This window comes from Ipomoea nil, unplaced genomic scaffold, assembly GCF_001879475.1.
Source record: "Ipomoea nil cultivar Tokyo-kokei standard unplaced genomic scaffold, Asagao_1.1 scaffold0415, whole genome shotgun sequence".
Lineage (NCBI taxonomy): Eukaryota > Viridiplantae > Streptophyta > Magnoliopsida > Solanales > Convolvulaceae > Ipomoea > Ipomoea nil.
This window is the reverse complement of record NW_017616843.1, coordinates 2,199,365-2,221,190: the sequence shown is the minus strand read 5'-3', so window position 1 is coordinate 2,221,190 and position 21,826 is coordinate 2,199,365. Positions and strand designations below refer to the sequence as shown.

The 21,826-nt window shown below is 35.2% G+C and overlaps 2 protein-coding genes and 1 long non-coding RNA gene across 3 annotated transcripts; 2 read left to right on the top strand and 1 right to left on the bottom strand.

Annotated features, from left to right (window-relative positions):
- The first annotated feature begins 435 nt into the window (after nucleotides 1-435).
- LOC109172358 lies at nucleotides 436-7,092 on the top strand. Its single transcript, XR_002052743.1, has 4 exons — nucleotides 436-706; nucleotides 750-841; nucleotides 6,603-6,851; nucleotides 6,921-7,092. It is a non-coding gene; the product is annotated as an uncharacterized LOC109172358 (long non-coding RNA).
- Nucleotides 7,093-7,650: 558 nt separating this feature from the next.
- LOC109172357 (G-type lectin S-receptor-like serine/threonine-protein kinase At4g27290) lies at nucleotides 7,651-8,775 on the top strand. The gene is made up of 4 exons (XM_019321549.1): nucleotides 7,651-7,692; nucleotides 7,769-8,006; nucleotides 8,108-8,258; nucleotides 8,359-8,775. The coding sequence occupies exons 2-4, from the start codon at nucleotides 7,957-7,959 to the stop codon at nucleotides 8,635-8,637; spliced, it is 480 nt and encodes a 159-aa protein (XP_019177094.1). The 5' UTR covers nucleotides 7,651-7,692; nucleotides 7,769-7,956; the 3' UTR covers nucleotides 8,638-8,775.
- Nucleotides 8,776-11,606: 2,831 nt separating this feature from the next.
- LOC109172130 lies at nucleotides 11,607-14,645 on the bottom strand. Its single transcript, XM_019321275.1, has 3 exons — nucleotides 14,281-14,645; nucleotides 14,003-14,104; nucleotides 11,607-13,312 (listed from the first exon to the last, which is right to left on the bottom strand). Exons 1-3 carry the CDS (start codon nucleotides 14,419-14,421, stop codon nucleotides 11,963-11,965), a joined length of 1,593 nt encoding a protein of 530 aa, XP_019176820.1. The 5' UTR covers nucleotides 14,422-14,645; the 3' UTR covers nucleotides 11,607-11,962.
- Between the last annotated feature and the right edge of the window lie 7,181 nt (nucleotides 14,646-21,826).

Sequence of the window (21,826 nt, the reverse complement as noted above, 5' to 3'; positions counted from 1 at the left end):
TCTATCAGTAGCCATGGAAGCTCTTTTTCTTGTTTTGCTTTTGTGGTTCTTACTTCCAATATCAAATATATGCATGGGAAAGGATTTAATTACCAAAACCCAATTCCTTAAAGATGGGAAAACCATCATTTCCGAGGGTGGAACCTTTGTAATGGGATTTTTTAGCCTGACCAATTCCTTAAACCATTACATAGGTATATGGTACAGACAAGTTCCTGTTCAGACGGTGGTTTGGGTTGTAAACAAAGATACTCCACTTGCTGACACATCTTCAGCAGTCTTGAAGGTCACCCAGGGAGGCCAACTCTCAATCCTGGAAGACAATAATGGTCTGGCTGTTTGGTCAGCAAATTCATCATCAGGATCGGTGCAAAATCCGGTTGCAGAGCTGTTGGATTCAGAGAACCTTGTGGTGAGAGATGCAGGCGATGGAACTTCATAGTTGTGGATGTTTGGACAAATTTTCGCCAGTTAATAATGCGACAAAAAGTTCGTCGCGGGGATGCCAAAGGAGAAAACCTTTGAATTGTCACAATAATGGGTCTTCATCTGATGGATTCCTCAAATATTCAGATGTCAAATTGCTAGATACAAAGCAATCTTGGTATGATGAATCTATGAGCCTTCAAGAGTCTGAACAAGTTTGCTTGAGGAATTACTCTTGTATGGCTTATTCCACTCTCAATATAAGCAATGGAGGAAGTAGGTGTTTGATTTGGTTTGGAGATTTGGTTGATATTATGAAGTAGGTGTTTGATTTGGTTTGGAGATTTGGTTGATATTATGACAGTACAGAATGGACAAGACATATACATCAGACTCGCTTCTACCGAAATACCTGGTATAGTATTACTCATTCAATTGTACATTGTTAGCGATTTTAGTCCCGATCTAACTTTTTACTATGGCAATATGTATGCTTAACTAGTAGTACAAACAAGTCGAGCTCGAGCTCGATAAATAATATGTAGGCTCGAGCTCAAGCTCAAAAATTGAAGCTCGAACTCGATTCAGTTATATATGAAACGAGCCGGCTTGACCTCGAAGTTGACCGAGCTCGAGCCGAGCTTTTACCGAGTTGCTCGGATATATATATATATATATATATATATATATATATATATATATATATATATATATATATATATATATATATATATATATATATATATATATATATATATATATATATATATATATATATATATATATATATATATATATATATATAGCTCATGAGCGGTTCGACGAGCCACGAGCCTAAAAAATTTGAGCTGGAGCTCGACTCGATTACTAAATGAGTCAAGCTTTGATCGAGCGGCTCGCGAGCTGCTTGGCTCATTTACACCCCTACTCCTAACTCTTCAAAAAAGTTGCATTTTTAACCCCGACCGAACAACAAAACTATTAAACTCTATTAAAATTTTACTTAGTACATGGATAGTTTAAAATTTTATTATCTTTGTTCTTTATAACATTGTCAATTTTGGTATTTCATATGCAAAATAGAGATTTGACAACATTCTTTGCTAAATTTTCCCTTTCCAATTGTGGCACATCGTCACTATATATTTTCCCTACATGGCACTATTAAAATCATGTTTGTTTTTTTTTTTTTATTTTATGGATGAAATATGAAACTAATCAAGATTATAATTAAAGAAGATCGAAACATTAAAAAGTATTAAAATACACATGTACTAAGTAAAATTTTAATAGAATTTAATAGTTTTATTTTGTTGCTCTATGGATTAAAACTGCAACTTTTTTGAAGAGTTGGGAGTGTATATTGCTAGGCTAAAAAGCTTGGGACTAAAATCGCTAACAATGAACAATTTAGGTAGGGCTGTGCAAAACCCGTCCAACCCGAACAACCCGTCCGACCCGCCCCACTGCTTAGCTATCGGAGTGGATACCCGTACCCGACTCTCCTTACCCGATCCGCCATTCAATACGGCGTCGGTTTAGAAGGTTCGGGTGGGGTGTACATTTTTGCCAACCGACCCGTCCGACCACCCGAACTATCCTAGGGTTCCCTAAGGCCTTGTATAATATGGCGTCGTTCCATCAATGTATATATACATGCCTTCCACCACTTGGTCTTCATTTTCTCATCCGCGCAGCTGACCTAGGGTTTGAGATCTGAGATCGCATCTCTCATTCTCTCGACTCTCAACTCTCTGTCTCTCTCACTCTCTCAGTCTCTCACTCTCTCAGAGTCTCAGACTCTCACTCAGTCACTCTCTTAGACTCTCAACTCTCTCAGACTCTCAGTCTCTCAGAGTCTCAGTTCTCTCAAGAGTCAAGAACTCAAGACTCGGCACGCATCAGTCATCTCTGATTCTGTAAATCCGTAAGGTAAATCTCTAATCTCTTAATCTCTATTTCTCTAAGCTCTAATCTCTTACAGTCTTATTCTGTAATCTGTAATCTCTAAATCTCTAATCTCTTAATCTCTATTGTCTAATCTCAGGGTTCTCAGAATCGAAGCGTTGCAATCTCTAATCTCTAATCTCTTACTCTCTGTCTCTGAGAGTCTAAGTGGTGGAAGCCGTGGTGATTACTGGTGAACTGGTGATTAGAAGCCCTTGTTCTCCCGGGATTATTTGGGAGAAATCAAGTAAATCGTAAACCCTAGTTTTATAATTTATATATCTTCATTTACAATGAGTCTGTGATGAATATTTGGTGATATATTCATATATTATGCTATTTGTTGGTGGAAGCCTTTTACAAACTGATTTCTAAGTGTTGATTTTGTGAAATCTGGATTTTATGCCATGCAAATTTGTAATCTAACAATCCGAGTTAAAGGCTAAAATGTGAAATCTCCAGTGTGGGAATTTCCATTTATTGGTGGAAGCCCTTAACTCAAATCCAGATAATGATGATCTGGACTGAGTTCCTGAATCTGGATTTGTTTGTATAATTGTATATGTTATTATGTCTATCAGTTTATGGATGTATGACCCTTAATTGGTAATTGTTAAATCTGGAAAAATGATGACACAAACTACTATGTCCATGTGTCTGATTCTGGATATCCTTGTATGTTTAATTGTTTATTATGTAATTTATGTGGTCTCAGTTCTCTCAGTTCTCTGTGACTATCTGAATATCTGATTTTGTTCAATATGTGGAAGTGTAATATGTAATACTTCTATGTATGATTGTATGGTGGAAGCTTTAATATGATTGTATGATTTGTAATCTCCCTAAAATGTGGATACTGATGCCCATCTTTATAGATGGAAAGCATCAGTGCAACTGGACACCCTCCAACCTCAACTGATGAGGAGCATGGAGTAGAAGCTCAAGGTACTGAGAGAAATCCTCAGACAAATCCTATGCCTTCTCCTCCTGTTGTTCCTACAAAGAAGAGGAAAGAGGTGGAGTCTAGATCTATAGTATGGGATCATTTTGAAAAGATCCGTGCTCCACCTGCTGAAGGTGAAACTGAGGGACCAGTAGTTGAGGGCAAATGCCTTTATTGTGCCAAAATTTATAAATGTGAAAGTAAAAAGCATGGCACTTCCTCTTTGAAAAACCATATGAAGGCCTGCCTAAAAAATCATCATTGTAAGGACACAAGGCAGTCTCTTCTCACCTTTAATGCCTCTGGAACAGAAGCTTCTGGGGGGGTTTTGGGGACTTGGGTTTTCAACCAAGAGGCTATTAGGAGGGCATTGTGTGAGATGATCATTGTTGATGAACTTCCCTTTAGGATTGTTGAGGGAAATGGCTTTAGGAAATTCATTTTAGTTGCTTGTCCTAGGTTTCAAATCCCTTCTAGGTGGACCATTTCTAGAGACATTTATCAGATTTACCTAGATGAGAGAATAACCCTAAAAAAGTTGTTTAAGGTGAGCACCCAAAGGGTCAGCTTGACCACTGATACATGGACCTCTGTCCAAAGGATCAATTACATGTGCATTACTGCACATTTCATTGATGATCAGTGGAAGCTAAACAAAAAGATCATTTCCTTTGTCCCAATTTCTTCTCATAAGGGAGAGTATATAGCCAAAGCCCTTGAGAGTTGTCTTCTTGATTGGGGGATTAAAAATGTCTTCACTGTTACTGTTGATAATGCCTCTTCAAATGACACAGCTTTGAGGTTTTTCAAGAACAAACTTCTGTCTTGGGGTGGGTCTTCTGTTAGGGTTCAATATATGCACATGAGGTGCATAGCCCATGTGTTGAACTTAGTGGTCCAGGATGGGTTGAGATATGCAGGTCCTTCTGTTAAGAAAGTTAGAGATGTTGTGAGATGGGTGAGGAGTTCTCCTGCCAGACTTAAGAAGTTTAGAGAGATTGCTGTGCTTAATGGGGTGGAAGCCAAATGTGCATTACAACTTGATGTTCCAACAAGATGGAACAGCACATACATGATGCTTAACACTGCCCTTCAATACCAGAGGGCCTTTGAAGCTTATGAGAATGATGCCTCATTGAATGCTGACTTATCTGATTCTATTCCAAATTTTATGGATTGGCTTTCTGTGCAAAGCTTAGTCCATTTCCTGAAAGGCTTCTATGAGATGACTGTGAGAATATCTAGTTCTCTCTATGTCACTTCAAATACTTTCTTTTCTGAGATTTCTGACTTAGGTTGCATGCTGGATGACATGGTTAACTCTGTTTCAACCTCTGAAAAGGTAAACACTAAACTGTTAACATTTTTCTGAATGTGTTTGTATGCATCTGTTAATTTTTTCTGTGTTATGTCTGTTTTATAGGAAATGGGGTCCCATATGAAACAAAAATTTGAAAAATATTGGGGAGATCCTGAAAAAATGAACTTCTTGATATTCTATGCCAATATTTTGGATCCTAGGGATAAGATTGAGTACATGCCTGCCCAATTTGCCCAGTTGTATGGTGATGAAAAAAGAAAATCATGCTTTGAAAAGGTTCAATCTTCTATGGTTCTGCTGTTTAATGATTATACAGCCACCTACCATGTGCAGTATGCATCCCCTACTGTGCAACCTACCCAATCTGAACCTGTCCATTCTCAAACTTCAGTTGGAAAACCTCAGGCTAGAATGAAAAGCCAGCTTAAAAAACAGAGAATGGAGACTGGTGGAAGCAGTAAAGAAACTGAACTCCAGATTTATCTAAGTGAAAAATTAGTGGAAGATGAAGAAAATGTGGACTTTGATGTCCTAAGATGGTGGAAGGTTAACAGTGATAGATTTCCTATACTCTCTAGAATGGCAAGGGATGTGCTGGCTGTTCCCATTTCAACTGTTGCCTCTGAGAGTGCATTCAGTACTAGTGGTAGGGTATTAGATCCCTTTAGGAGTTCCTTAACTCCTAAAATTGTTGAAGCCCTAGTATGTGCACAAGATTGGTTGAGGGCACCCAATCATCCAATCTCTGTTGAGGAAAACTTGGATGATGTTGAAAGACAAGAGAAGGGTACCTTTTCTAACTTTTTAGGTTTCAACTTTAGAAATTGTTAATTGTTACCTTTATTCTAAACTATTTTTTTGTTTATCCTTTTTGTGCAGAATTGTCCACTGGAGCTGCTGGTTCTTTACCAAGTGCTGTTGGAACACTCCCAACAATACTTTTATATAACATTGCTTTCTGACTTTCTGTTTAGTTTGATTGATAAATGTGTGGACTCTTTGAGGCAACTCAGGTAAGATTCCAGAACTGCTAATTGCTAAGTGGCTTGGTAACTTTTTTATAAATGTTGCTGCCCTTAGGCCTTAGCCCCTTACTCAGTTACATCTCTGGAATTCTGGTATATCACTTCCCTTCCTCTCATATTCTCCTTTCTGTTTAGTTATTATGACTATGATGATGCTTCCACCATTTGTCTGAATTAAAAGGACTTTGGGTGTTTGGTATGTTGCTCTGAGACAAAACTCATGAAGCAATTTCCCCCCAACTCTAAAATGATATGAAAAAAAGCAATCTGAGCCTATCTTATTAATTATTATTAGTTCTCTACTTCTCTTTGTCTTTATTGGCTTTAAAGTTTAAATCGTTTAATGGTTTTATAATTGAGCAGGAAGATGAGGAATGGATGAATGCTGATTGCTAAAGGCTGATTGGTGAATGCTGAATGCTGACTGCTGAGTACTTTAGTAATTAGTATTTAGTACTTATTAGTTTAGTGTTGTTGATTTTCTCATTTTGTGAACTTCATTTTTGCTTTTTGAACTGCAATATGTAATTATGTAATTATGTATGTAAATGCCTACATAACTTTGGTAATTTAGTTTAGGGTTATTACAATATTACTTATTAAGTTTCAACATTTTTAAAGTTTTTTTTTTTTTTTTTTTAATTTTGGTATGTTTTATAATCCGACTACAAACCGAAATCCGAACCCAACCCGACCGTATCCGAACAGGTGAAATCCGAGAGGATTTCCCTCTTAATTCGAACGGATTGGAGTAGTTTTCCCCAATCCGAAATCCGATCGGATGGACGGATTGGCCATCCGATCCGTCCGAACCCAACCGATGCTCAGGCCTAAATTTAGGAACTAAAATTGAGTTTTTTCTCACTAATATTAATGTGTTTATAATCACTTTGACAGCCTCATAATAAAGTTGAAATGACAAAGTGTTTTGGAACTACAGGGTTAAAAGCAGAACCAATTCATTCAAGCTCAAAGGGGAGGAAAATAAAAGTGCTTTTGCTTTGTTTGTCGCTGCTAGTTGTAATAGTCCTTGCAGGAGTGGTATTTTTGCAAAACAAAAAACACAGAACAAAAGTTGAAGGAAGAATTAGACCTACCAATATTCGACTGGTCAACAATATCAAGAGTCACAAATAACTTCTCAGAGAAGAACAAGTTAGGCTGGGGTGAATTCGGAATTGTGTACAAGGTAAAAATATTTGTAGTTTTCTTGGATGGGCATGTACAATGTTTTATTGTCTTAATTTTAAATTCTTAGGGTGTTCTGGATGGGGGAGAAGAAATAGCTGTGAAGAGGCTATCAAAGAATTCTACACAAGGACTACAGGAATTCAAGAATGAAGTCATCAGTATAGCCAAATTGCAACATCGAAATCTTGTGAAACTTCTGGGGTGCTGCATTAGTGGGAAAGAAAAGATGTTGATCTATGAATATAGAGTAAATACCCAAAATGGTCCCTCGACTATAACTAAATTCACAAATTGGTCCTCGACTTTCAATTTCAACCAATTAAGTCCTTAACTTTGTAATTTTAACACGATTTGGTCCTCTATCTATTTGACCGTTTGTTGACCGTGATCGACGATCTCCAGAAGAACTTTCAGCTCTCGTCGGAGCACGTGGAGGCCTCCAAGATGACGTTGCACTGATTCGGAAACACGTCGTCTTCTTCGCTCTGGTACGAACTCAACTACATTGAATCCAAAGGGAGGATGAAGAAAGGCGACCGTATTTGGTAGATTGCTTTCGGCAGTGGATTCAATTGTAACAGTGTGGTCTGGAAATGCAACCAGAGGCTTACAAAATCGACGATGGACCATGAAATTACATATATATCCTAAAAATCACAGTCAACAAACGGTCAAATAGACAGAGGACCAAATTGTGTTAAAATTACAAAGTTAAGGACTTAATTGGTTGAAATTGAAAGTCGAGGACCAATTTGTAAATTTAGCTATAGTCGAGGGACCATTTTGGGTATTTACTCATGAATATATGCCTAACAAAAGTTAGGACTTCTTCATATTTGGTATGGTTATCTTTTCATATATAATCTAATCGTGTATAAAAGTTTTTGGAACAAAACTAACTAAAACCTTTTGTAGATCAAACAAAGAAAATGTTACTCGATTGGCCAATCCGCTTTAGCATAATTAATGGAATCGCTCGATGATTATTATATCTCCATCAAGATTCTCAATTAAGATTAATCCATAGAGATCTCAAAGCTAGCAATGTTTTGCTTGATATTGATTTAAACCCAAAGATATCAGACTTTGGTTTGGCTAGGAGCATGGGAGGAATTGCAACCAAAGATAACACAAAACGAGTTGCTGGAACACATTAAGAATTTGAATTTCCAACTTAATAAGATCATATACTACTATTACATTTTATTATTTCATAAGGTCATCTTCTCATTTGTTATCACCCATATTATGTAGTGGGTATATGTCTCCAGAATATGCAGGGCATGGGATCTTTTCAATTAAATCAGATGTGTTTAGCTTTGGCATTTCAATACTTGAGATAATTAGCGGTAGGAGAAATAGTGAGTTTATCAATGAAGATCAATATGAGACTCTTCCCAGACATGTAAGTATTCCATTTTATATATATATGTTCCTGCAGGCCATTAATTCATTTTTTAATGTTGATAATAATTTTTCTTTGTATGATTTTAAATATTACATAGACATGGAAGCTTTATATAGAAGGAAAATCAATTGTGCTAGCTGACGAGCATATAGTTGATTCATATGATGTAGCTCAAGTTCTAAGGTCAATCCATGTCGGCCTTCTATGTGTGCAACAACGCCCAGAGGATAGACCAAACATGTCTTCTGTAGTTCATATGTTGATAAATGATGTTGCATTGCCTCAAGCTAAAGAGCTTGGCTTCTTTGTTGGCAAGGAATATGCTTCAGGTACACCTGCAAATCTTCCCAGAATGAGGTTACAATCACATCACTAAATCCTCGTTGAATGTATAACTTAAAGATGTATATATACTTATAAACATGACAAAAACTACTATATACATAGCATATATGTCTACAAATAGTATTAGCCACAACACACTGCAATGTGTACCATGATATGCAATCGCAATTCTAATGTATTACGCCAATGATGTATTATTATACTATTCTCTTGACATTTACCTCCTCTATCTTCTCTCCTGTTATTGTCATTTTGATTTTCAAGTATGTTATAATATTAAAATAAAACGAAAATAAGTGAGGAGAGGATTGAATATGGCTATCCCCATCCCAACCACCCTACCCATTTCTTACTCTGTTATGAAAATGAAGAGTGAGAGTTTTTAATGTGCTGTCGTATATTGTCTCAAACTGTCATTTAGAAAAGAGAATACAAAGCCCTATAAATAGGTGCTAAGACTACGAATAGAAAACAAGTTTCCATATGTCCTACCTACCTAAATCTCTAAACTGCCTAATATATAGATATTCTATATATCAAATATATATTCTACCACTCCCCTCAAGTTGGAGCATATTTTTTAATAATGCCCAACTTGTTACACAAATGAGTGATAACCCAAAATAACTAAATAACAAATAACTCAAGTCTATTTAGGACACTCATTTGAAACGAAAGCCTTGAACGCCACCAATCCCACAAACAACGGGTGAACACAAAGTGACCGAACAAGCTTGAGATTGGATACGCATACTCCCCTTGCAACGAAAGCCTCGAACGCCACGAATCCCGCGAACAACGGGTGAACACAAAGTGACCGAACAAGCATGAGATTGGATACTCATACTCCCCCTCCAACGAAAGCTTTGAACACCACCAATACCACAACTCCGGGTGAACTTAAAGTGGACTGAACAAGCTTGGACACACAAAGTAAAGAAGACAAATTCCAAACTGGAGGACACAAATTCTTTACTAGCAAAAGGGAAGTATCTTGTAACAAAAGGGGAGCATGCTCAAACAACGAGCATAAAAAAAGGAGAGACATCACCTAAACAAAGGAGAGAAGGCACCAAAACGAGATAGGACCTAAACGAGACAAAACTAACACACAAAACGAGACAGCACCAAAATACAAAATGAGACAGCACTAAAATACACAACGGACTCCATCCTTCTAGAGGTCATGAACATAAAGACCCCTAGACGCAAGCCCCTCACCAATAACCCTCTTCGTCACAAGATTCCAAGGCAGCAACAACAATCGTAGTGACCGGAGCAGACGAATGTTTTAGAGACTCTTGGTATTGAGAAAACTTAGCAAACTCATCAGCACAGATAGAGACCATCTTGTCATATGGATCAGGACCAACCGTCTTGGCAGACGTATAAAGTGCAGATGCAACATGTGTAGAATTGTTCCCCCCGTTCTTATTCAAAAGCTTCCTACAATCATTCTTCATGTGTCGAGGCTTATGGCAATAATTACACACAACACCGCTTAAATGCCTAGAGTTGCGACTGGTTCCATTGTGCAGATGTTGACCAACGAGAGCACTGGTCAGTGGGACCATCACCTCATGCATACTTGGTTGTGATTGCGCTGATCGAAGCAGTCGTGGAAGTATATTAGTCAAAGTAGGGATCTCAAAGCCACTAAGAATTGTTGACCTCACCATGTCAAACTCAGGAGGGAGACCTGCCAAGAAACTCATAACAGTCATTTGTTCACGTTGCTTTTGTTGTGCCTTGATATCATCACTGAATGGCATAAGCTTATTACGGGACTCATTTGTTCTCTTAAAGTCCATAAAATAACAAATTCTATTTTTCGGCCCGGTAAAAAGCCTTACACACATCATAAATACGAGTAATATTCCCCTTCCCAGAGTACAAGTACTCCAAATACTCCATAACTCCTTAACGGAAGCACAATGACTAATGAACCCAACAATACTATCATCAATAGAATTCCGGATTTGCAGAAACAAACGTGCATCATCCCGCACCCAAGACTAATCTTGGTCAGCCAAAGGTTTAGTTAGATATTCCCCTTTACCCAAACTAGTGAGATAAAGCTTAATGACTTGAATCCACTCCAAGTAATTAAAATCATTAAGCTTACAGTCTGTGATTTTAGAAGTCACATGAACAATATCAGTTACAACAACCGACTTATTTTCAGCCATATCCACCAAAAACTAAGCACAAACAGATTAGAAAACACACAGAAAAGGGAACCTAAATGGGTATGAAACAACCTGACCGTAGAACAAAAAATCACGGAAGCCAAATGGTCCAAACTAAGTCCAGAACCGATGAGAGAGGACTTAGGCGACCCAGGAACAGGCGACGGAAAAATTTTCCGGTCATCGGAGAAGCTGCACGCGCCGGTGCATGGGGCGAGTGGCGGCAGTTTGCGGCGGCGCGTGAGCTTCACGCACAGTCCAGAACGGTGTCGAACTTCACAGGTAAGGTCGTCGGTTGCCGGCGAAGCTTCATAGATAGGTGGTGACAGCAGTGGAGTGAAAAAAAATCGCTTTATCATAAAGGCTCAGATACCATATTACGAAAGTGAAGAGAGAGAGTTCCCAATTGTCGGATTATATCCTGATCCAATGAAATCGCACCAGATCCATGAAAACTTAAATCAACCCAATATAACTTCAAAACTCAACACCAAACTGTACAATTTTGCACACAAAGAGCCCAACCTAATCCATCCGCTTTCTTGTTCCCATGATAAGCTAGGTTGGTGCCACTGTTTGGTTAGCTTCATCTTACTATGAAAATTAAAGCAACTATTCAAATTTCAACCAGCAAAAATCAAATTCCATGGTTGGCATTTAAATACTCCCCAAGTAATAACCCATTACTAAAATTCTGCAATTCATTTTCAGGACTGCAAATGCATCACTGTTAAGGCAGCTGCAGAATGCAAACTTAGACTCTGTGTAGTACTATAGAATTGTAAACAAATGCAAACAAAATAAACATTAGAAAGGAATGAAAAAAAAACAAACTAATACAACTCAATCAATATTAATTTGATCCAACACATTACTCATTTAGCCTAGCTACCTCCAATTACATTTGTGGTCTTTTCCTATTCTGAAAACAATCATGCCAATAACTTTTAGCATCTGATCCTTCTGTAAATAAATTCCAAGAAAATCTGAATGAAACTAAGGGCATTGCATGCAGATGAAGATGTCCTATACAAGATCACTCAGATGGCCTTAGGCCAAAAAAAACCACTACAATTTGTAACAATCTCCTAGGATAGCGTTTCAGAATAAACCGATCGAGGAATTGGTCAGCAAGATGCGCCTATGTACTACAAGACAACATGTGCTTCATCCCCGATAGCCATGTAAATGTTTTGCCCATCGTCTTGCCATGAAAGGGTCATGATATTCCCATGTTTCGACGCTGCTAGGTCTTCCCAGGATGCTCGGGACAGGGACACTGTCAATGCTGCTTTCGCTGCTATCTCTTTTATCGTCAATCCCCACTGCTACCTCTCCCGTTTTAACAGAATCGTCGAACATGGCATCCTCGTAGCTGTACTCTACATGAACCTGCCCAGACTCCCCGAGAATCAACGGAACTCTCCTCTCCTCCCCGGCTCTCAGCTCCCCAAGCCTCACAGTCCTCGAGTCCTCCCCGATCCTCAGCTGGACTTCCCTGACTGTACCACCAAGGATTCTCGCAAGAAACCCTTCGAATTCACGCATGACGAACCCGTTCGAGGTTCCAAACCCTAACCCGACGTGAAATTTGTGGGTTGTAATTGGCAGCTCAGCGTCAAATGGATGGTAAGATCTTGTCGGGCTGTCGGACAAATGTAGCATAAAAGAGTGCGGGTTTTGGTATGTACGGTCTTGAAGTATTTTCACCCCTTTCCTGAGCCCTTCAACCGGATCCGCTTGCCCCATATAGAAAAGCCGATCAATGACTTGTAATGCTGTCCGTTTCCCATAAGATGTCATGCGTTTGAGAGGGAAGATGCGAGCTGCAGCAGAAGAATACGTGACGATAGCCAACCGGTCCATCGGTCGTAGAGCAAATACCACTAACGCCATTGCTTGCTTCATAAGCCTTAGGTGCGGGCCATTTGGGCTAGCAACTAAGACCAAATCCGTAGCGGGGTGATGAGCTAATGTTATGGAAAGATATGCCCGATTAGCGGAGATTGAATTGTACAGCATAAGGTTCCGCCCAGCCACAGGAGATTCTAGCAATAACGACGGACTAGAATAATGTTGCGATTCATGGCACAACCTAGCCCCCGGTTTCTGATTCGAGCACAGATTATAGCTAGAGTGAACCAAAGGAACAGGCATTAAAGAGAAATGGAGTCTGGGAAGATCTGTCGAGCGGTCAGGTTCAATTGGATCATCATCATCATAGCGAGCAGAGCGTAGAAACGAGCGCCTATGCACCCTAAAAGTGGCAATCGAGTCATCCAAGATCTGTAGTATAGGATCAGCCTGATTCCGATGCAAAGAACAATGGGTGTGTAGGTTGCGAGGTAGTTGGGTCCAAAGCGAACGGCATATGGGACAGGTAACACTGCCATGTCGGATGTTCGAAGATATGCAATCGAAATGGAAAGCGTGAGAACACTGTGCGGTGAAGATAGCCTGGGCCGGGCTGCTGCTCGAGCCGTAATTCAATGGATCAAGGCATATAGCGCAAAGATTCTGTAATACATTCAAAACACAAGCATAAGACCAACAAAACACTATGCAATAAGTGACTTATGAATCATGAATCTTAAGACCAATTAAGAAATATTAGTAACATACTAGTAAAGTCAGATTATAAGGAAATTAAACACATCTTGTTCTACCATTATAATGTCTAAGGCCACGCTAACCACAGATTCACGGAACTCTCCATACATTTCTTAGCAGTCAAAGAATCTTGATTCCAGACACAAAACAAGAGGAAGAAGGAAAATCTCGCTTCGAGGAGACGAGGAAAACTATTAGTAAGTGTAATGTAATCTGTGTTCTTCATTGATAAATGGAGGAATGCAGCTCAAAGAAATATAGTCTGCAATTTCCCTTTCCAAATGGGATGTGTGCTTTGAAAGGTGGAACTGCCCAAGCCCCAAAGACCCATAAATTTTGAATTTTAGAATACCAAAAGTTGATGAATTCAAGAACATTTTCTCAGTGAGATCAAGGACTAGATTGCAGTAGGAGTGGAAGAAACTCTGAAGCATTTTAGTGGGAATATAAAACACATCTCAGCCTTTCTTATATTTAAATATTTCTTTGGAAAAAAATAGGGGAAGATGGGAATGCAGGAAGAGAATACACACATATGAAGATTGAAGATAAACAATAATGAATTTTAGGCAGATTATATTTCAGTGGTGATTTTACCTTATTAGAAGCGGATTTAGCGGTGGAATCTAATTGGTACGACGGTTTAATTTGGCAAGAATTGCTTGTGAGTTCTGCGATGATCGGAGAATCAGGAAACGCCTGAATTCAGAAAAACGAAAATCATTAGTTCCAAACGGAGACCCACACCACCAAACCCACCAAAGATTCAAACTTTAACTTAATTCCGCAATCGGGTATCTACAAAAACTGCAAACGTCAATGTACAGAGTCACCGGCGGGGAATAAATTCCGCCGGAGAGGGAAAGAGGGCTTACAGTATCGGCGGCGGCGGCGGCGGAGTCAAGAACAGGGGTGCGGTGTCTCCGGGAGAAGGAGCCACAGGTTTGAACTAGGATCTTTTTGGCAGCTTTCTTGAGCTTTGACGACGCTCCTCCTCCTCCTCCTCCGGTAGCCATTCCAGGCGCCGGCGGGACTGTTTTGCTCCGGCGGTTTTCTTTACCAATTGGGAATTATAAAGTGCGGTAGTGGAATACGGTACAAGTGGTGTTGCCACTTATTATTTCACCTTGGCTTCAATTATTGAAAGTATGTCAGTTTGGGTTTTACATTTGCAGGTTTTACACAATCTAACTTTGGGGGCTGTGATTAAAGACTTGCCCTTTTCCTTTTTCTTTTTCAAAAGCATGCGTTTGTTCCTTTGCCACCTTAATTTCATTTTCTCTAACTAATATATGTCATGTAGAAACATAATTAAATGATTGTAGTACATGTACTAACCTCTAGCGTGAGTATCTCCGACGTTTTTCTCTCACTTCTGATCAACTCTCTCTAGATGATGTATGATCAAGAAAAATTAATGTGCCAGTGAAAGAACTGGGAACCTTAAATAACAGCATTTTAATGGAACTGAGAACCTTAAATAACAGCATTTTAATGGAGAATCTTAAATAACAGCATTTTAATGGTAGATCAGAAGTCGTTACCTTCGACTATGAAGAATCTGATTCCTAAATGCTGATACCAGGTTAGTTCAAGATTTTCAATCATATTCAGTTATTCCGATCGAGTAGGTTACATGGTATATACCAATACACAGGATAGAAGTTAAGTCTAATAATAAAAATGTTACAATTTCTTTATTTATTTAAACATGTCTTACTTATTAAGCTATCTGTACACGCAGACAATGTGTATGAATTGCAAACTTACAAGTTCATATTCACATCATTTTTAAATTTTTCGTTTTTAATCTAATCGTATTTCAAGAATTGAAAAATCGTTATAAATTTGACACCGTCAACATTGCATGGCCCTTTTTAAAATAAAATTAAAAATTATTTTTAGTATCATATTATTATTATACGGAGTATTATATTTTGAGAATGAATTGAAACTAATATATATATATATATATATATATATATATATATATATATATATATATATATATTCAATTTTTATGTAAAATGTAGTATTTTCAAAAGATGTATACGTTGAAGATTGTGAACAAATACAAATAAATGGTCACATCAGAAAACAAATATGCCGGTGGCTATAATAACATTTGTTACCTGAATTAAATACATATGTTAAAAATGTCATGTCACTATTTTCATAGCTTTGTCCAATAATGGTGCGGTCGAAGATCATTTTCATAAGATTTTATTATCTTGACATTAATTAAAAAAAATTAAAATTTTTGTACGGAGTAGTTTTTAGTCAAATCTTTCAAAATAGTTCAATATTAAATTTTAATGTGTTTGTATAATTTTAATTACATTTTAAAAAAAAAGTTGATAAAAATATGATTCCATTTTATTAAAAGTTGATTTGATTTAAATTTACTAATATTATTCCTTACATAGAAATATTGTTGTAAAATTACGTATAAATCTATCTATACTAATAATAAAAATAAAATTTTACATTTTAACTTTCCGCCAAAAATAGTCATATGTTTGCGTAATATTGTAAAACAGTGTAATACAATTTCTAATATGTTGTTTCCTACTTTTCTATTTGTACTACAATTCTACATTAAAATTCTTATTCTAATATTGTAAAAATATTAAAATAGTATAATAAAATTTTTAATAGAATATATTGTTTCTTACTTTTTTATTCGTACAATTCTACATTAAAATTCATATTCTAATATTGTAAAATAATGTAATACAATTCCTTATAGAATATATTATTTCCTACTTTTATATTTGTATTACAATTCTACATTAAAATTCATATTCTAATATTGTAAAATATTGTGATACAATTCCTTATAGAATATATTGTTTATCCTACTTTTATATTTGTATTACAATTCTACATTAAAATTCATATTCGTAATGCAATACAACAATATTAAAATTCATATTCCTATTCAGCAATATTAAAATTTTCCCGTCAAATGAGATTAGCAATATGAATGCATTTATTGTCTTTACATTTATTAGTAAATTTTTATATTTAAATATTTAATATATATAATTTGTGTGTATATTCATTTAAACCTCAATTATAATTAATTTGATCCCACATATATAAAAAGGAGTCTTACATAAATAATCATTTTCAAATGAATAAGTTTTTTGTGGAGATTTTCGACAAATATTGCTTATTATTTTATTTATAAATTTTATTTAAATACGTTAGCTATGTAATTAAATTAGTTATTTCAAATTCAAATTCAAATAATAATACTTTTTTTTTTGAATTCAATTCAAATAATAATACAAGTAACAATAAACTTTAAAATCAACATAACAATAACATAATTAAACTTTTAAAAATATTAAATATTAATCTTCAAAAAAATATTAAATATTACATTGTATAGTTATATTTATATTATTAATAAAACTAATTCTTCTTAATTAGTATCATAACATTACAACAATACTTATAAATTTTGTTCATGCATTGCATGGGAGAAATACTAGTTATATTAAAATTACAATGATAGGTTATATAAAACATACAGATGCTGAGATGAGTGCAATTATGATTATAAAAGTTAATATTATATATATTCTTAGGTAGGGTCTGAGTGCTTTTTCTTTTAATCATTTTTTTAATTAAGACTGAAATATTCTCTCATTAAGAATTTGAATCTGATTAATATTTACAGGGACACTACATTCAGACTTAACATTTCGATCATTGAAGTATGTCCCGGGGCTTTAATTACACATGTGTTTGTATATATTATATGAAAGTTAATTAAATGGAATGTTGGGATCTGATCTATCACTGTTTATGCAATATTTTAGAGGGTGTTAAACATTAGGAAAATATTCAGAATACTATCCTTATAAAATTTTAATATTGACATTTTCATTGGGACTCACATGATGAAGATATTAATCATCAATTACTACTTCAGAAAGTAAAAGTAAGGGAGTAGAAATATGTAATAGAACTCTTCTCCCGAAAGCAATAGTTATGTTGTGCAACGGTTGCAAAACGACGTCGTTTTGACTAAAAACGCGCGTCCCATTTTAAAAAAAAAAATACATTCAGTTTGGATTCCCCTCAACAGCATTATTGTGGATATATAGTTATGAATTATTGTGGATATATAGTTATGAATTTGTGGATATATAGTTATGAATTTGTGGATATATAGTTATGAATTTATGGATATTTAGTTCATTCATTGTGGATGTTTAGTTCATTCATTGTGGATATTTAGTTCATTCATTTTGAATTTTGTGTTATTCATTCATTGTGGATATATAGTTATGAATTTGTGGATATATAATTCAAATCATGCACAAAAAAAAAATGTTATTGCTGGGAATCGAACCTAAAATTTTTTTTAAAGTGGGACGCGCGTTTTTAGTCAAAACGACGTCGTTTTTGCAACCGTGTGCACCATACATGGTGCACACGGTTGCACAGCATAATTTGCGCAAAAAGTTGAATCCCAACTCAACGGCTCCTCACACTCTGGCCTGACAGAACATTTGGAAGGATGTAAATCACGATGACTCAATGATTCAGCAAACAAGGCCAAATGCTGGTGCGTACAAATGATCTGTCCACTTTGAACATAATTCTCATATATCGCTGCTGAAGTTCAAACCTTGATCTCTTTAATTCTCTTAAATATTGCCTACTGAACCAGTGAGCTAAATTCGTACGGCGTATATGCAATAATATAACTCGACTTGGATGGATGTGGACAGATATAATAAGAATTTAGTATTGAAGTATGTGTAGTTTCAAAACACAAAAGCTAAAATGAAACACATTCAAGCTTAGGGATGGCAACGGGGCGGGGCGGGGGCGGGGAGTATACTCCCCGTCCCCGTCCCCGAAACCCCGACCCCATCCCCGTCCCCGTCCCCATCCCCGGCGGGGAATTGAAAACAACCCCCATCCCCGTCCCCGCGGGGAATTAGGCGGGGACAGGGATTCCCCGTCCCCGATTAATTCTTAATCAAAATTTTAAATTAGTGTAATTTTTAATTTTAAAAACTAAAAAGTTAAATCTTAATTTTATTTATATATATATATATATATATATATATATATATATATATATATATAATGTAATAGTACGTACTGCCTTAGCATTTCATTACTTTATATTATTTATATTTATTTATTTATTTTTAATAATAATAATTATTCGGGGACGGGGCGGGGCGGGGAGGGGTATCCCCGTCCCCGTCCCCGTCCCCGACGGGGAATTACAAACATTTCCCGTCCCCGTCCCCGTTCCCCGAAAATTTTCTACATCCCCATCGGGGATTGGGGATCCCCATCGGGGACGGGGCATATTACCATCCTTATTCAAGCTTGGACAGCAAAAGCAGGAAAGTGTACAAATGATAAAGACGAAAGAAGTAGACAAGAAAGGGAACACGAAGCTACTAGAGAACGGCAGGGAGAGAAGACAAAACTCCAAAGCAACTAGTAGTACTAATAAAAGTATAAAACAGCCAAAGGAGATCAAAAAGAATTATTTGATCAACCAATCATATATCAACTATTTATCTATTATATTATATTATACTAATAACTAATAAGAGCCAATAAAGTATCACACGCACACGGAAATATAAAGAATTGACAATGAAAGAAAAAATAAGTTTGATCAACCAGTCATATATCTACTATCTATTATACTATACGGTATATTGTAAGTTTAAAATCAATCTCACTATTTAAGGAATATTTGTAGAGTTTTAAGGAGAAAAGTTTTATAGAGTGCATTGTATAGTAGAGTTTATCAAAGGAGAAAAAGTTAGTACATTTTGCAAATTAAAAATGATGAGGTTTACCTAGGAAAAAAAAATGTTTGTAGAGTTAAGTCCAAAGAAATATGAGAAGTCTGGATTCATGGATGGATTTAGTTATTTATATTTGTGACAAAAAAAAAAAAAAAAAAAAAAAAAAAAAAAAAAAAAAAAAAAAGGAAGTCTTACTACGTATAAAAGAGTGTATAAATGTTCATGACCTTGCATTCAAAAAAATGTTCATGACCTTTTAATTAAATACTAATGAACTTTTAAATATTTATTTAATAGTATAAATATGAATCAAATACTGCTAAATTTTTAAAGACTTTTTACCTTATGAATCGAATACAATTAAACTTTTAAAGACTCTTTAAAAATTTAAATATATTCCCTTGAAAAGTCTATAAAAATTTATAAAAAAATCATAGGTATTTATAGATATAGTGTTACTATATTTAAAATGGAAAATTTTTGTATGAACATATTGTAATATGGGTAATGGGTATTTATCCAGTTAATAATTGAAACAAATTTATAAAATGCTTTAACCATTAGTTGAATCAAACTTCCTACTTCATAATTAACATAACTGGAAAAAAAATTCAGTGTATTGGTAAATTAATTCATTAATTGAAATATTTTAGTAAAATTTTAAAATTTATAAATTTATAAATAAAAATTTTCAATCTATATTTTCACACCACAAAATAATCATTACATTAATACATAAATGATAGAGAAAATTACCAGGACTACGTGGTCTAATGGTACCCGGGTTGGACTTCCATTTGGAAGGTTGTCGTTATTAGCTCTTTGTGTTTCAGTAGGTTGAGAAAGTATATGAACAGATACTACAATGTAATAGAGCTAGTGGCATTCAAAAAAAAAAAAAAAAAATTGATAGAGAAAATTGTAATTTATGCTCTTCACAAATATGCTAATTATCAATGTCACTCCTGAATTATTAGTGGTGTAAATGTTGTCCCTCAATTTTCAAAACGTGACATATATTGTCCATCTCCTGAATTATTAGTGGTGTAGTTGTGGTTACCCGTCGTTTTTCCTATTCGAAGACCATGTTTTTTCCTCCATTTTTCTTTCTTCGTTTGTTCTCCTTCCGCCGACAACAATGTTTATACTTCCTATTAGAGGATGGGCAATATATGTCATGTTTTGAAAATTGAGGAGCAACATTTACATCACTAATAACTCATAAGTGACATTAGTAATTGGCATATTTAATTTGTTCAGGGCATAAATTACATTTTTCAAAATTGAAAAACTAGTCTAATAGTATAATTTATGTATTTTTATGTGGATCATGACTTATAATCACATTACCTTTTTTTAGTAATTTAAAATATTTAGTGTAGTCATGTATATATTATTTAAATAAGTATATCAAAATGTAAAGCAGACGTACATCATTTATTCCAATAACCCAACTATTACACTTGAATTTTAATATTTTAATTTGTGAATAAACTAAAAATATTTGTTATTTTATTTTGCAACAATATTTTTAATAAAATATTATTTGTTTTGAACTTTAAAAATAAAAAATAAAATAAAATAAACAAACAAACAATCACTATTGTCTATCCTCTCAACATAGGTTGTCTAGCCGCCTTCGAATCCCTCCTTCGATGAGGGGGCGAAGGTGGCCAAGCTGCCTTCGTTGAGGACCTCAAAGAGGTCTCGATAGACAACCATGATTGTTATCTATGAAGAGGAAATGGCTATTGATCATCAAAAAAGATAGTCGTCGTAGTTGTTTCTTTTAAAAAAATAAAAATAAAATAAATATTTATTAAATTATTATAAAAATAAAAATAAATATTTTTATATTATTAAAAATTAAATAATAAATAATATACTCAACATCTATCCACCTAAGTTTAAAATGTTATGTGTTAAATCTAATCAACGCTAAATTAGCAATAATCAATAGGTCATAATAGAGTCTAACTGCACTATTTTACTAGTTTAGGGAGCATTCATTGGAGTACTTTTCACTTAGAGCTTGTTTGATTGGATGAAAAAGTTTTCTCTAAATTTGAGGATTTTCCTCCGTTTGGTTCCTGAAAAAAAATTTTACAAGAATATATTTTCCTTATTTTTGAGGAAAAAGTTTTCCAAGGGGAGGGGTTATTTTCCAAGAAAGTTGGGAAGAAAGTCTCACACAGTTGGACAATTTTGCCCTTATTACTTTTATTATCATTATCATTATGTAGGGACATTTTAATCGTTATATTAATTATTCCTTACTAATCCAACCACAACAAACAACCGAATTACTATTCCTAATAATTTCTTTTCCACCAACCAAATAATGGAATCAATCTTCCTATTAATTTTTTTTCATGAAATTTCAATTTCATTTCTTCTCAAATATTTTCCGCAGACCAAACAAGACCTTAGGGACCTTAATTGCACTATTCATTGTACAGAACTGTCTAATTCGGCTTTTTTTTTTTCTACTATTTACTATTTTATGTTTGCATATAAATTTAAATTTGCTAGTTGGCTTATTGGAATAGATTAATTAATGTACATTGATCATTTGATTTGAAACCTCCAATACACATATTACTAATACATTTTATCAGTAATA